Below are 15,766 nucleotides of genomic sequence, written 5' to 3' on the forward strand. Positions count from 1 at the left end.
CACATTTATGCATTTTACACATGCTTTACTCGCATGCTCTTGTTGGTTTTTTGGTTTGCAAATGATTTTTTTTCACCCATCAATTTCTTCAATATTTTATTTTTATTAAAGCTTCACTCTTTATTGGTTTTGTGTGGAAAGGTTTTCTAATATATTTTGCTTTCTTTTTGCCGTACACCACTTAAGTGTTGTTAATTCATCGCCGCTGCTGCTGCTCCCCCGCGCTTTGCATTGTTTGGCAGTCAATTATACACACAAACATTCGCACTGTTTTGCTTTTGTTTCCTTTCATTTGGCTCGCCTCGCGTATTGAATTACGTAGGGATGCTCATACGTATATACGCCTCACTCAACGCATCCATCGCGTACCCATCTTTGATTTCTTTTCGGTATCAATGTATTTAAAAACAAATTGAAATTGCATGATCTGATCGCTCGACAGCAGCTGCTTATTTGTTGTTGCATCTTTAATTCACGCTGAGCATCTAAAAATCAACCGCCCCACCCTATTCCCCGTCGTTGCTGCTCCCTTATTTGGTTGGTTACGTGAGTGTGTGTATGTGTGCGGCACGAATTCGCACAGTGTGGCGTCCACAGCAAATTACCGACTGTCGACATCGTCGTGTAATGAAGGTACTTAGCTGAAATTTGATTTGTAAGAAATTGGATTTTCGTTTTTTGTTTGTTTTTGTTGTGGGTTATTCTTAAAAGAAATGTTTACAAATCATTTCTTTTGACTTTCTTTTGATAAATTGGCATAATTTGTTTTGCGCTGTAGGTTGTCTTGTAATGGGATTTCTATTCTTCTATTTCATGACCACGAGTTATACCCTTTCAGCTACATAACATCATTTGTTGCCGTTGACCAATTCACTTTTCTTCTTCATATTCTATTTATAACATTGATTTCCACTTGTTCACATCGATTTGGCTCATCAATTTACAATAATGCTTTATTTGCTTTTGCTATTGAATGCTACTTCACAGCTATGCATTTTTAATGAATTTTACCCCTGAGAGGAGTGAGATTTGAAAGCTATGCCGACCAATCAGATACAGTTGAACGGTACTCACATTAGAGGGGAGGTAATGGGCTTTATGGGACTAGTTCGATAACTACCTCAGCGAAATTAATAATGACTCAAATGGTTTAAAAACTATTCAACTGAAATATGTGGCCAAAACATATGTGTATGTTGCGCGGAACAAATCTTTTTTTGACAATCTTTTAATGACAATTTTTAGGTTTGTTTACTTCTTTTCTCGGCACACGAGCTTTTTTGCCGATCCACAAATAGTGGAACAAGGCTTCAGATTTTAAAACTTAATTTAACTTTCAGAATCTGAGGAAGGAAGGAAAAAGTAAAGGAAATTGCAAAAATTGCTGAAATATGTGCAACTGCTGTGGTAAAGATTGTTAAAAATCCCAAAGATTACTTAAAGCAAGTAAAACGTGACCGTCCTTCTACTGTTGATGAGCGAACAAAGCGTCGTGTTAAGCATTTAGCAGTTAATAAGTCGTTTAGTGCAGGTTACATTAAGTACCAGTTATCATTAGAGGTCCCTAAAAGCAACTGAGTCAGCAAATTTTCAGTACCGACGATAACATCGAACTCGAAAAAAAAGCTGCATGAAACTAAGTTACAGCCGACTGCAACTCGCTGACAAATATAAATTTTGGCCGGAAGACTGGCTTAACGTCATTTTTAGTAATGAAAAAAACTTCAGCTTGGACGGGACAGACGGAAAGATGAAGTATTGGAGGGAAACACGCCGCTAAAGGACAACTTGCTATGCTCGCAATTTTCCGACGGCTCCCTCATGGTTTGGAGAGCTTTTGGGCATCATGCGAAGTCACCTATTATTGAAATCGCATGAGCTCTCAAATGTACCCAGCGCTTCTTGATAGTGTTTTAATCGAATTTAGGGAAAGCTTTTGGGGAGAAAATTGGATATTTCAGCAGCGTGATCCAACTGACTCTTGGCTTCTTCGAAGATAGAAAAATCGGCATGTAGCCCGGATTTAACCCCCATTGAAAACATTGAAAATGTTTGGGGTCTACTATATAGTAACGCTTACCAAAATGAGAGACAAATTAAACGGTTGATTGATTAAAAAAAGCGTTTGTGGAAGAATGCGACAAAATTGAAGTTACGTATCTGCAAAAGCTCATTTCTTCAATGCTGTACGGCCGTTTAAATGAAGATATTTTTAATCGCGGGGCAGCACCCATTATTAAATATTTTTTTATTGTTTTTTTTTTTTGTTTTTATCTACTTTACAATTATTTCGTATGAATTTATTGTTTGGTTATGTTTCACGTATGAAATATAAAATTAATTTTTATGGAATTATCCTCAAAGCCTTGTCCTTTGGTTCCTTTTTAATCTATTGTACATATATTAGAATTAAAAAAAACATGAAATACGTATTTTGATTTCTTTAAAAAAACTGTTTCATTATTTATTTCATATTTTATAACATTTTGTTCGTTATCTTACTCTAATTTTTTGTGGAGAAAATTTTTGTAATACAACTTGAACAAAATCTACCATGGAAAATAATGAAACTAAGGATGAGGTATTTCTCGAATATTAGAGATCGCCGAACGAACCCTTTTATGGAGGACTCATAAGACGAGTTAATTTTTTGTAAGGCTTGCTGGCCTATACTCGTGTTTTACCTACAGGTCACTGGCAACTCTCGAATCATAGAGCGCACAGAAGAGCCAAGAAATGCCTAAGAGGTCACCTAACTCCTCACGATGCACAAAATACAAAAGTGGCGCCCATATCGCAGCGATATTTCGCTCTCAGAGAATTTTACTATGTATGTGACGTCACACTTGCCCATTTATTCGTGTGTTGTTTTTATAATTTTTCCATATTCTCCCATTCTTGTTCGGCGCCCACAGTTCTGTTAAGTGTTTGGACGAGCTCCTGCTCCTATTTGTGGCGTGCGTTTTAAAGTTGTTTCACAAATGGAGGGACCTAAAGGCACCTCCCTTGGGCACCCGGGTCTGGCCAGACTTGCTTTTTCGACTTTGGTCATGAATTTAACATATTTCTATTATAGCTAACGACTTGAACATCCAGCTGGCTTCGTAAAACTTAATTTTCTATCTATTTATGAATATAACGTTTTAAAAAGGATCGTCGAACAGCACGAAAATAGGCAAGACCCGGGTGCCCCACCGACGGTTTTAAAAAAGGTCCACAACGGAGTGTTAAAATTTCAACTGAACTTTTTCAAATTCAATATGAAACCCATCTAGAAGTACCTCTGCACCACCGTGCATGGCCAATCAACATTAGCCAACAACTACATTCAACGCATCATCACATCACATTCGCCTCATTGTCTCGTTTATATCAACATTTGTTCCATCTAACAACAGCTAACCACGCAGCCTGCCACAGCAAAATACAATGCAAAGCCACAGTTACGCTTTGTTATTACTATAGCCCGCAAGTGCGGCGCAAAAAACACCTCATTTACCACCACACTTTAGCAAATATTACGTGCTCACAAGCAGCCGTAGCGCGTTTACAAGCCAAGAACCCGCTAGCTGTTGCGTCGAGGGTGCCATAGGTGCACAGGGAGCCACACAAACATCGCAATGCGCCGATGGGACACATCGATGGACTGGCTGTTTGGCTGGTTGGCCGGTTTTGGAAGCTGTGGTTGCAGATATTTAAAGGAATGTTGAGAAAAAATCTACTCATTTTTGTTTTTTGAAAGTGCAGAAAAACGCGTGAATCTGGCAATTTCTGCTGGCCGACGGGGGACGTAGAGGATGGGAGAGGAGCGGCGCGTAGCAATTGTTTGCTTGGTGGGTACTTTAGACAGCTTTTCATATGTACTACTTTTGCGCTGCTGCCGCTTTCTGAACACAGAGTCATTATTTTTCTGCAGGAAGCGCGCGCAGCGGCGGGATGGCGAACAGCACAGCCGCGGGCAGCCGAGCTGCGAGTGCGGTTAGCTGAAGTTGGGGCACTTAGCATGCTGCATTTTTATTTAGTGCTCATGATGAAGCTTATTTGCTGTGCTTGCTTGTGGCAGTCACTTTGTGTTTTTTTGTTATTCATCTTCTATGTGGCTGCTGCTGCTGTTGTTGCTGCTGCCCGTGGGCAATCGACTTTTTAGCCGCTTCTACAAACATATTTTGTTTTCATTAGCCCTCAAATTTGATTGCATGTTGGTTGTTCCCACCACAATACACACAATAATAAACGGCTGGATAACTGAATGGCTAAGCGAATGACTGACTGGCTGGTCGGCTGGCTGACGGAGCGATTGAGCGGCTGTACGACTTAAAGCTATTTGTTGCTTTGGCTAGATATCGAGCCAATTTGCCGTTTTCTGAACGCCGCTGGCCGTCGGCAAACACCATTCGTGCTGCAAATTCATTGAATGGCTGCAGCCGCCGCTGCTGCACCTGCGCGCCTTTGGCTGTCCGCCGTGTTCCGCGTGATTGTCGGCATGAAAGAAGAGTCGGCCAAGCAGCCAGTCAGTCAGTCCGTTCGCCAGTCAGTTAGCAGGTCAATCGCGCGGCTATATGCAGTATAACTTGACGGCCTCTTTATTGCTTGTAAAGTATTGCCGCTTAGTTTTGTAAAAGTTGAAGTTGTTATTGTTGTACGTGTTTGGTTTTTGTTGCTGCTGCTGCTGGCACTGCTGCTTCTCAGGCAATTAAAGTTGTTGAGCGTCTCATTGTAAACGACGAATATCAGCAACCGCACAACAACAACAGCGGCAACAGCGGCAACAATGAAAACGGATGGATGAACGCATTTATTTAGACTCTTAATACACTTGGACACACAGGCGACTAGTCGTACTTGTAGATTGTCCAAGAATTTAGGTTATGTCACAAGAGTGATGTATGTTTGCGCACACGGGCATGTGCATACACACACACATACATACATACATAGATATGCGCATACGTGCATAGCGGCAAGGGGGTCCGGTGACGACTTCGCATAGTTGGTTTTTTGCAGTGATTTTCGACGCTGCATGCAATGCACCCATTTTCTCATGCTATCGCAGCCAAATCCGGTGCGCAATACGAGACTGCCCTATTGTTAGCCACTTGATGATGAACACAACAAAAAAAAAACAAAAAACAAAGAAAAAAACTAACTAAAAAGGAGAAACGAATAAATCAGCTGCCTGCAATTATATTTATTTGCATTTCAAAAAGCAAATGCGAAAAAAAGGCATTGCAAATTTTTTCGCACTATTTGTTTGTGCTGCGCATTTGCCTGCCTGTCGTATATGTGTTTGTGTATGTGCGTGTTTGTTTGCAAGCTGTCAAATATTGACATTTCTGCGGATTTGCGATTTATTAAACTCCCGGCCACAGTCGACTAACTAACCAACCAACCAGCCAGCCAGCCAGCCAACTTTGGGAGCCAACGCTCTAGCTACCTTTCCGTCTAGTAATTTTATATTATTTCTGCTGAGCTTCGCAATCAATACTTCAGCAAGTACACACTGCAATCCATGCTGCTATCAGTATGTGCACGCATGCTTTTTCCCGTCATTTTTCCCCCCTTTCTATATGCGATGGTTTCTTTCAGCTCTTTATGTGCAGTATTCAGCGCTATTTGTGCCTGCCAGCCAGCCTATTTCGCTTACCCGTCCTCGTTCAATATCAGATTTCGCTTTCGCTGCATTTTTAGCACATTAAACTGTGAACGCTGTCGTCTCTAAATCGTCATGTCTACTGCGAAATTCATATTATTATTATTTTATTGTATTTGCTTTTGCTCTTTCCGTTTAATTTCTCGGAATTTCTTTACTTTCGGTAATAAATACACAAATTTCCATTGGACGCGCGTGCCCATTAATTCGCAGGAGCCACAAATGGTGGCAAGAGCGCTGGCGGTGGCGGTAGCTCACGCGTGTCACGGCACATGACACTCAAACTCCCCATATGAGGACGAGTACTCGTACCATTTTTTCATACCGCATTTTACATACGCATACCTTCTCTTTCCCTATCAAAGTGCGCCAAAAAGACAGACGGACCACCCGTAGTAGCGGCCAGCTTCAGCTTGCAATCAAGCGGCCGCCACCATCAAAGCGCTAAGTAGTACAATGCCAAAGCCACCTTGGCTGCCGGCCGAAAACTTTTTGAAAATCGATATCCCATGGCATATTTTTATTGCTATAAAATTTGTATTTTTTATTTGCTAGAGTAGTTTATTTTTTCGCTTAAAGGGTTGTTTGTTGGCTTGTTGGCTGGCCTCTTCGACGCTTACCCGCCCGTCCTCTGCTTTTGGTGTAATAGGATTTAGAGGTCAGGCGCGCAGTGGGCGTTAGTTGAAAATAAATGCGAAAATGGAACAAAAGCTTAGTTACAAGCAATCGAAGGTGTGGTTAGGTAGTTGATTTCGAAAATATGCACATATTAAAAATGTAATAAAGGGTGTAAAACGCTGTCGGTGGCGTGAGAAAATTATTTGCTGTAATTGCAATTAATTTAGCAAACTAGGGTGCAACAATCTCTAAAATAAGAATAAAAAAACAAAATAAAAAAATGAATAAAAAGCAAAAAAAAACATTAAAAAGCAAAACAAAATCGGTACTGCTCCAAGAAAAGAAAAAAGAAAACCAACAAAAACAAAATATTAAAAAACAAAAAAATATAATATAATAAAAAAAATATACATATATAAAAAAATAATAAGTAAAACAAATAAATATTAAAAAGCAAAAGAAAAATCGGTACTACTCCAAAAAAAGAATGAAAAGCAAAAAACAAAATACTAAACAACAAAAAAATATAATAATAAAAAAATATATTAAAAAGCAAAAAAATATCGGTACTGCTTTCCTATCAGAATTATAAAATTTCTAAAAATTTAAGACTCGCGCCCGAATATCTCCAACAAATTTTAAAACTTACGTGAGTTGGGTCCATTTGAAAGTATTATTTTGATTGCATCGCTAAACTTTGTTAAACTTTTAAACTTAAGCTTAAACTTTTCTGTCATCTGATTTTTTGGAAAAAAATTTTTGAAAACTAATTTTATTTACAAAAAATTCGAGTTTTTTATATATTTTTAAATCGGTTCAACTCACGTAAATCGTAACATTTTTTCGAAACAAATCTTAATTTTTCTCAATTTTGACGGAAATCTTAAACTATTAGTTTGGGGAATAAGAAATCCATTATTTTCTCGGTAGATGGTTGTAGTGATCGATATCTCGTAAAGTATCGATCAAACAATTTCAAGTTTATGCTCGTTGTCAAGGCGACATTTCACACTAAAAAAATTATTTTGCTGTTTTTTGTTTGTTCAATTCAGTTGTGAGTTACAGGGTGTTAACAATGTAAGTAAAAAAAGAGAAAATTGGTACATTTTACAGATTTTCTTTGGTAAATTTTTTTTTCTTCTTTAATTTTTCTTGCGAAAATGCTGAAATTTTGAATGGTGCCGATAATGTAACAGGTAATTACAAGCAATTTTGGTTTCATCGATTTCGTACAGGCGTTTTTGATGTTAAAAAAATATCAATAAAATCACAAAAATAGTCGAAGTTGGCCGGCATGTTAGTAGTCGTAGCATCGCCCAGGAGCTAAAGATCGAGAAAATAAAAACAGTTGTAAACCATTCGCGAAAAAATTTCACGCAAAAATAATGGATTTCTTTTTCTCCAAACTTATATAGTGAATTTTATAATTCCGCTGAAAAAACCAATTGGTTTTTATTTTAAATGGGGTACCCTAATGTATACTCTTGCAAACTTGGAAAAAAAAAAACAATTTAAACTCAAGTGAACAACTTTAACGCCCGCCTATTGGGATTTAGATTACGGTGTGCCGCGTCAAAAGGTTTCGAGTGCAGTTTGTATTAAATTCCCAACTTGGTTTTACAGCATCACTAAAAAAAGAAGCGATAAGGGAAGAACAGGGTTGTTATGGAGCCGTTTGTTATATATATCAATGAAGAAAGAAGTTAGTCTTAAAAAAACTGCAGAGAAGATATCCTTAATACCTTAAACTCACCTAAACTAGCATTGAGCGAACGCGAAAATTATTACAAAACTCTTCTGAACTCTCAGGGACTTTACACATTGCATTACAAGGTGGATTAGATAAGCACAAGCCACTTAAAAAAGTAACATCGACTAAGTCTTTTTTACATATTTTTATTTTGTTTATTTTTTCTGCCCATTTATTGCGTTTTACTCGTACACTTCCCTGCCTTTCCATGTAATTTAACCCTCCGTTGGGCACCCAGGTCTGTCCAGACTGAATTTTTCGATTTTGGACGTGAATTTAACATATTTCTATTATAGCCAACGACTCGAGCTTCCAGGTAGCTTCCTAAAATTTAATTTTCAATCGATTTGTGGATATAACCTTTTAAAAAGGATCCTTAGACAGGACGAAAAAAAGGTCAAATCCGGATGCCCAACCGACGGTCTTAAAAAAGGTGTCCAACGGAGGGTTAAAGAGAGCAGTATAAGGTGGCGCAAAATTAATCACCCTATATGAAAATTTATAATAATTTTTGTCAAATAGACAATCATATCCGATAGTTGTGTACAAGACAGGGCGCATAAAGATCAAAATAAAGATTTCCATCACTCAAAATCATTTTGTTTTTTTATTAAAAAAATTATTCAGAAACAAAATTGGATGATTAATTTTGCGCAACCTGCTATTAGAAAGGTATCGGGTTGAAAATAATATGTGTGCTAATGAGAAAGAAAAAACCGAAAGTAGTTTCATGCGATAAATCCAAAAAACAAATGACGGACTGCCTCATACGCCGAAACAGAAGTCCTCTTCTGAACAGAAAAAAGCCGAACAGTCATAGTTTTGAAGGCATCCGTGCGATAAGTCGCGAAATACATAAATGCATGAATCTAATATCATGAGATATTAAAAGCCACACCCATTTTTGAAGCGCATTCTGATAATTTTTTTTATTATTAGTTTTTTTTTTACTTTTTTTTAATTTAACTTTTTTCGTCGGTTTTGGTCGTGCGATAACTCGAAAAAAAGTCAGACTTCTCCATAACGCCGAAATTATTAAAGGCCAAAAAAACTCATACCAAAAAGTCATACGCCGAATTAATAGTAAAACGCATAAATCTGATATCATGAAATGTTAAAAGCGCATTCTGGAATTTTTTCCATTTGCTTTTTTTTTGTTTTATTTTTTAATTTATAATTTCTTTTGGTCGTTTTTTTTTTTAAATTTGTTTGTAATATTTTTTTTTTGTGTTAATATTTTATTCTTTTAATGTTTTATTTATTTATTTTTAATATTTTGAAATATTTTATTTTAGTTTTATTTATTTAGTTTTTTTTATTTTTTATTTATTTTTTTATTTATTTTTATTAATTTTTTTTATTTGTTTATTTTATTTGTTTATTTATTTATTTCTTATTTATTTATTTTTTATTCATTTATTTACTTTTTTTTATTTTTATTTAATCATTTTCGGCGTGTTTGGTTTTCCGCACGATTCTCAATACTCAATTGATATTTTGGACTTTTCGAGCCAGACCCAAACTACAATATTTCACGAAGCCACCTTCGTTTCTCATTCACGTTAAAAAAGTAGGTTTGGAACGAGGATTAGTTACGCCCACTGACTAGTTTAAAAAAAAGCGCACTAAGTTGTAGAGCCACATTTAGCATAAACGCGCCCCTATTTTTAATTAATTTTATCTTTCCAACTTCAGAGCGCTGCTACAACCTGCTTTGCTGCACAGAATTCAGTTTCTATAACGACTCAGTGCCGGATGAGAGCCTTATAGAGAGTGTGAGCTTTGTTCGTTGAGAGAGAACTTTACTGCTCAGTTGTCTACATAGTCCAAAGTAGTACTTGTTGGCAAGAGAATTAAGAAGTTTTTGTGCTTCAAACGACGTTCGTGCTTAGCACAGCTTGGAATAGCAATTAGGTGAGCGTAAACTTCAGATTTTAATCAAGTTGCATTTTTTCCATGTTTTAACAATGGGCTGATCATCTGATCCGCTCAATTTCTGCAAGTGGCAGGTATTTGATGAGTTAAGCTTTTCATCCAGTTTGTTAGCCAAAGAAGTTGCAATTTGTGGGCTCTTCAGCCAGTTTGTTAGCTAAAGAAGTTGTAATATGTGGCAAGTTTTCTTTGACAAATTTTCTTCCCCGCCTATACAGCCAACTATTTGCTTTCATTTTCTTCATTATTGTTATTATTGTTCTTTCTTACAGATTATATTCCTTTGTTTTAGCTGATAGCCACGTTGTCATAATATATTATTTACTGACATAAAAGTAAGTGCCCTAGCACTAAGTAACCTTAATTTGCAATTACACAGTTTAACAGCAAGTAAACCTAAGTATTAACAAGCATATCAAAAGTTTCTGAAGTCCAATACAACTTATCGCCTCGCCCACTCACTTTCAAGAGAAAGTGAAAGTGCAATCAAAACAACCAACTTTGACAGGGGCCAGGACACTCATACATATGCCGTTTCCATTTGCTAACTGCCATTGAGACCAAAAACAAACAGTTGTAACCATAATGAGCAAATAAAAACTAACCTAACCATAACTCCAACCTTCTACCAGCTACCTACATCCCCATCCGCTGCCGCACTTTGAACTTCGCCAAAAGCAATCGCTCCCCGGTGTCAGATTGCTATCGTTACAAAAGCAATTTTGACACAATTTCCTAACTACTGCACTGGGAATAGGAAAATGATACCTGCGGCTTAAGTGCGCCACGAACAGCCAAGCCAAGCCAATGGCAAATGTGGCTAAAGTGCACGGAAGAGTGAGAATCAAAAAGCAAAACCAAAATCAACAAACTCCAAAGATAACACAAACATTTACAACACCACTGCGCTGCCGACGACAAATGCAACTTTAAACGCTTTAAATAAGAATGCCACTCGATGGCAAAACGCTGAGATGCCATAAAATCACAATACACTTATGCTCTAATAGATATGGAGGCCAATAAAATGCGTCGAAGCGGGTGAGCGCTCAATTGGTCGTAAAGGAAATCAATCAGGATAATATTATAATAAAGCAAACAAACAAAAAAACAACCAAAAGCCAGAAAACCAGAAAACCGAAAAACAGTAGCAGCAACAGCAGCAATAAAGAACAGTAAAAAAACATGACCAAAAAAAAAAATAAAACAACAACAACATGCAATGCGGCGGTTTCTTTAGTTTGCACATTTTATTGGTGCCATTGTAGCGCCACAAATGAGGATTGTAAAAAGATTAGCTGGGAAAAACAATTTTGTTTGCTTGGCTTGCGTAGCGTCAATTGATTTATGATCTTCTGGTTGCGGTCGTGCGGCTTGTCTGAGGAAGTATATGCCACTACATACATGAGGAAGTAGACAGACTACATACTTCAGTGCTTGGTTCCGTGGCGGAAGCACAAGTGATGCAATGTGGAAGATTTATAACAAGCACGGAACAGAATGGAACAAGTGTAAGAGCGCGGGTGGGCGGCGAGCGATGTTGAGCTACGGTTTCCGGTGCCACAATGTCTGGCAGAAAGAAGAAGGGAAAAGGGAAAAATGAAAAAAAAAAACAGAAAAAACCAAACTGAAACAGAAAACTGCAATTCATCGGCCGCCCCAGCGCGCTAACATAATTGGTAAAACAAATCGTTTGCAGTGATTCTACGGAGCAGCAAGCAGTTGACTGACTCGAAGGCGCAGTAATAACGAGTGTAGTAGTGCTAGACTTGTAAGAGCTTTTTGGTGAAGTGCGCAAAAATTTGAGAAGCGCCAAACGAACTGGAAACGAAAATTGTGTGCGAATTGTAAGTAAAAGCGCAAGAAATATGCTACGAAATGTAGAGATATTCTTAGTTTTAGAAAGCTTGAAATTCGAAAACGAAATATCTTCAGCTTCATCCTAATTACAGCGCGTGGTGAGCCAGTGCTGCCCTCACAATTGCGCTCCATACGACTCGGTTCTTTGCCTCGCTTCGCCTAGCATTTATAGAGCGTAAATCTGCATCAACATCGAATGTCTATCTTCTTGGCAGTCTGACATGCTTTTTACTGCCCATAATAAAGGATTTGAAGGTCTTTTTCATAATCCTGCTGTCATCCATCCTCAGTAGGTGTCCGAACCATGTCAGCCGCTGAGCTTTAGAGCGAAACGCACAATGTTTTGACCTGATATCAGCTGTTCGATCTCTTCATTGCATCTTATTCTATAAGATCTATCAGCTTTGCCTTGATGGCACAAAATATAGCGTTTGTATATAGTTTTGAGTTTGATTTATATGGTTTAAAATTTTTTTTTTTTATTATTTTTTAACTATATAAATTAAGCTTTCAAACTAAATACAAAAAATCAACAAATTGTCATCAAAATTATGAACTTTTTAATGAAAATTTGCAATTACGTACTGATATGGCACTTTATATCATAAAAATGAATTTATGAAAAAAATACGTAAGATCGTTTCCACAAAAAAAAAATATAAATATATAAAAAAATAAAATAAAAAAGTAAAAAAAAAAAATAAAAACGTGTAAAAAATAAAAAATATAAAAATAAATAATTAAAAAGAATCTGCCCACTTTTTACGAATTGTACTTCTTATATGAAAAAACTGTCAGCGGCGCCACCACAAAAAAAAATTAACTCAACGCGATTCCTTAGCCGCATAAAACTTGCACTTTAATATTAAATGCACTATGATTTAAAAGCTTAAAATTTAGATGGAAATTTGTTGAACTTTTCTAAATTTTGTATAAAGCTTGAAAGTTTGATTTATATGGCCTAGAAAACTGAAATTCACTAAACTGACGGGAAAACCTCGAATACTTTATTTCGAGCCCATGCTTATTCTTACTTACTTTTGTAGCTGCTTTGCGGCTCATATCAGTGGAAGAATACGAGTACTTGTTCCGGTCACTAATAACAAGTAGATTTTTGGGTTAGGTGAGTATCGGGGGGTACAGATTTTGTCCTGGATATGAACACCAAATAACCAAATTTTATTGAGGTTATTTTCCGAGGATCAGGATCGAAATCACTTACTTTATTTACCACCTTTTTCATTATTTACCTATTACTTAGTCTTTTAAAACAATTTAATTTAATACCGATGATATCAATTTAGTTACTTAATTTAATTTTTCTAACATTTCGTTCAAGCTTCTTTTGTTTTCTTTTCTTGCAGTAAATTTTTATGCAAGTCTGAGCAGAATTTGATTACAAATAATAATAACTCTTTATTAGGTTAGGCTATTGTTTAAATTTTACTGAGTTTGGCGGGATAGGCTATTTCTCAAATGTGTTCGAGATGACCGAGATCGGGTTCGTAGTCGGGATCGGGATCAAAATAATGCACTTTATTTAGGAGTTTTCTTTGTTCTTGTTATTTTATAGTTTTTGAATTTAATTAAATTAAAAATTTCCCATATCAGAAAAACCGTGCTATAGACTTGTATACCGAAAACCCGGGCATGAAACACCAAATGATAGTAAAAGTTTTTTCTAAAAGTGCTCGCCCTCGGCGGGCAATGGCCAACCTTTGCCAACATCTGCTGTTCGGGGGCGGTTTAAAACTGCAGGTTTCTCGATACGCATACCGCACTTAGGAAGAAGAGCTTAGCCAAACGCCCGAAAAAGGGTGTGAGCGCCAATTATGTGTATATACACTTGTCTACCAGTGAAAGCGGAATTCCACCCCCTTTTACTTCATTTCATATTTATGGTGTTGCGCTCTAGTGTGATTATCGCATAATTTTTTATTCGTATGTAGATTGGAAGCGTTCATAAATAAAAAACTCTTTAATAATACTATTATCGGACATCGGAATCAGTTATTTGATTACACGCTGCGCTTGTCTAATTATTAAATCTATAATTTAATTTTATTTATACAAGGGTTGCTATTTATATTTCTGACCTAAAATTGGAAAAATGCACAGTGGTGGTTGAAAACGGTTTTATTGCTTTTCAAAATATACTCAATGATGATCAGCGCACTTTTGCATTCGTTTGAACCGATTTTCGTAGCTATTTGCCAAGTTGCGTTTGCAGTGCGTTTTTAAATTGTGTGCCCAAGGATGCCTCAATCTCACTGTATGTGACAAGACGTTCCTGCTCAAATATTTTGCGCGCAGCATCGTTAAGGGGATAGATAAGGGATAAACAGCCATATTTGCCCTGATTTTCATTAAAATTATTTAAAATGAAGAAGTCAATATATTTTTTCCAAAATTAATATAATTTTTTTTTTGTTTTAATCATTTAAAATGGCGGATGTCTACTCAATTCTTCCAGGAGGGTCGCAGCGGGGATTCTCAATCGGTGGGCATTGTAGCATCGGCGTCAGTGACCTGAATACCAAAAAAAATAAAATTTTTTTTTGTTTACTTTATTTTGTTTATTAATGTCATAATTTCTATATGAATTAAAGAAAAATGAAAAAAAAATTCGCGGAATAAAATGGTTAAAAAGATGAGTTTTGGGGCGAATTTTCCTACTATTTTTGCTTCGAAAAAATTATTTTTTCGAAAAATTTTCAAAAACTTGTAAATTCACATAGAAAGTAATAACAAAAAGTAAAGATGTGTGCAAAATTTCAGGTGATCGGTTAATAACTTTTGGAGTTATCGTGTACGCCAATTCGAAAAATATAGTTTTGAGAAAAACGCGTCTAAAGTTTGAATACAATGTAAATATATGTACCTCTCCCAGCGCTCGAACGCAAAGAATAGAATCGTCACGGTTGACGATCTATAATAATAAAAATACTTAAATTTACGTTCTAATTTTTTTTTGACATATTCTTAAAGGATTATATAAACATTTTATGAAAAAAAAATTTTTTTTTTTCGAAATTTTACAGATATATGTCTCCTTAACTTCCACTAAAAGTATTGATTTTGGTCGTCTTTGCCGGAATTCGTTGGAGGCATCAACATCATCATAGCATCACAGTTCGGGGTGAACCATTGCTTCCGTTACAATTTGCTACCATGTCACTCGGCTATCAGATTTTCGTTTTATATCAGATATGCCCATAGCTGCAAAGTCGCCTTCAATTTCATTTCACCATCGTTTTCTCGGGCGGCCTCTTCTTCTGTCGCCTAGTGAATTTATTTCGAAGATTTTTTATAGCTCTATATTTCTTTCAAAACCATTTAACTGATCGGTTTCATTGGATTTCAGCACGCAGATGTCGCACCTGTATGTGAGTGCAAATCTTATGACACTTTTGTATATTCGTAGTTTCTGGTTTCTAGAAAGTAATCTCGACTTCATCAGTTTTGTATGCGCGAAGGAAGATTTATTTGCATCTTGCATCCTGTCTTGCATGGCCATAGATGCATCTTTCTGTGCGCTCAGCACAACTCCTAGATACCTAAATTCATTGACTATTTCAAAGCTATAGCTGCCGATTTGTAAGTTATGTATTGACGTTGATTTATTAAAAGATGCAACCCTCGTTCAATCTCAGCTTCGTTAGTTACGCTAACCACGATTTTCGTGTTTCTCTTTAATTCCCATATCGATGTGCAATTTTGTGCAACATTCATTAACGCTCTGCGTAACACGCTTTGTTTGGTTTAGTTTTCCTTATTTATTTAATTTTACGCTACTTTATTTCACTTAGTAATCCATCTACGAAATTGTGAAACCTACACATCTTCCCCTTACACTACCCAGTTCACCCGTGCGTTCAGCTTCAGCGCTGAAAACAAAGTCCTTAATAACATTTACAAACTTTTGCCGCCCCATTCGCTTTTAATTTAAATTGCCT

The 15,766-nt window shown here is 36.6% G+C and overlaps 1 protein-coding gene across 1 annotated transcript in view; it reads left to right on the forward strand.

The window, feature by feature from the left end:
• The first annotated feature begins 4,414 nt into the window (after nt 1-4,414).
• The window catches only part of LOC129253421 (uncharacterized), a 227,452-nt gene continuing 216,100 nt past the window's right edge, over nt 4,415-15,766 (forward strand). The window contains exon 1 of the mRNA XM_054891789.1: nt 4,415-4,510. Coding sequence (XP_054747764.1) covers nt 4,415-4,510 — 96 coding nt within the window. The remainder of the gene's footprint in view (nt 4,511-15,766) is intronic.

This window comes from Anastrepha obliqua, chromosome 1 (assembly GCF_027943255.1).
Source record: "Anastrepha obliqua isolate idAnaObli1 chromosome 1, idAnaObli1_1.0, whole genome shotgun sequence".
Classification (NCBI taxonomy): domain Eukaryota; kingdom Metazoa; phylum Arthropoda; class Insecta; order Diptera; family Tephritidae; genus Anastrepha; species Anastrepha obliqua.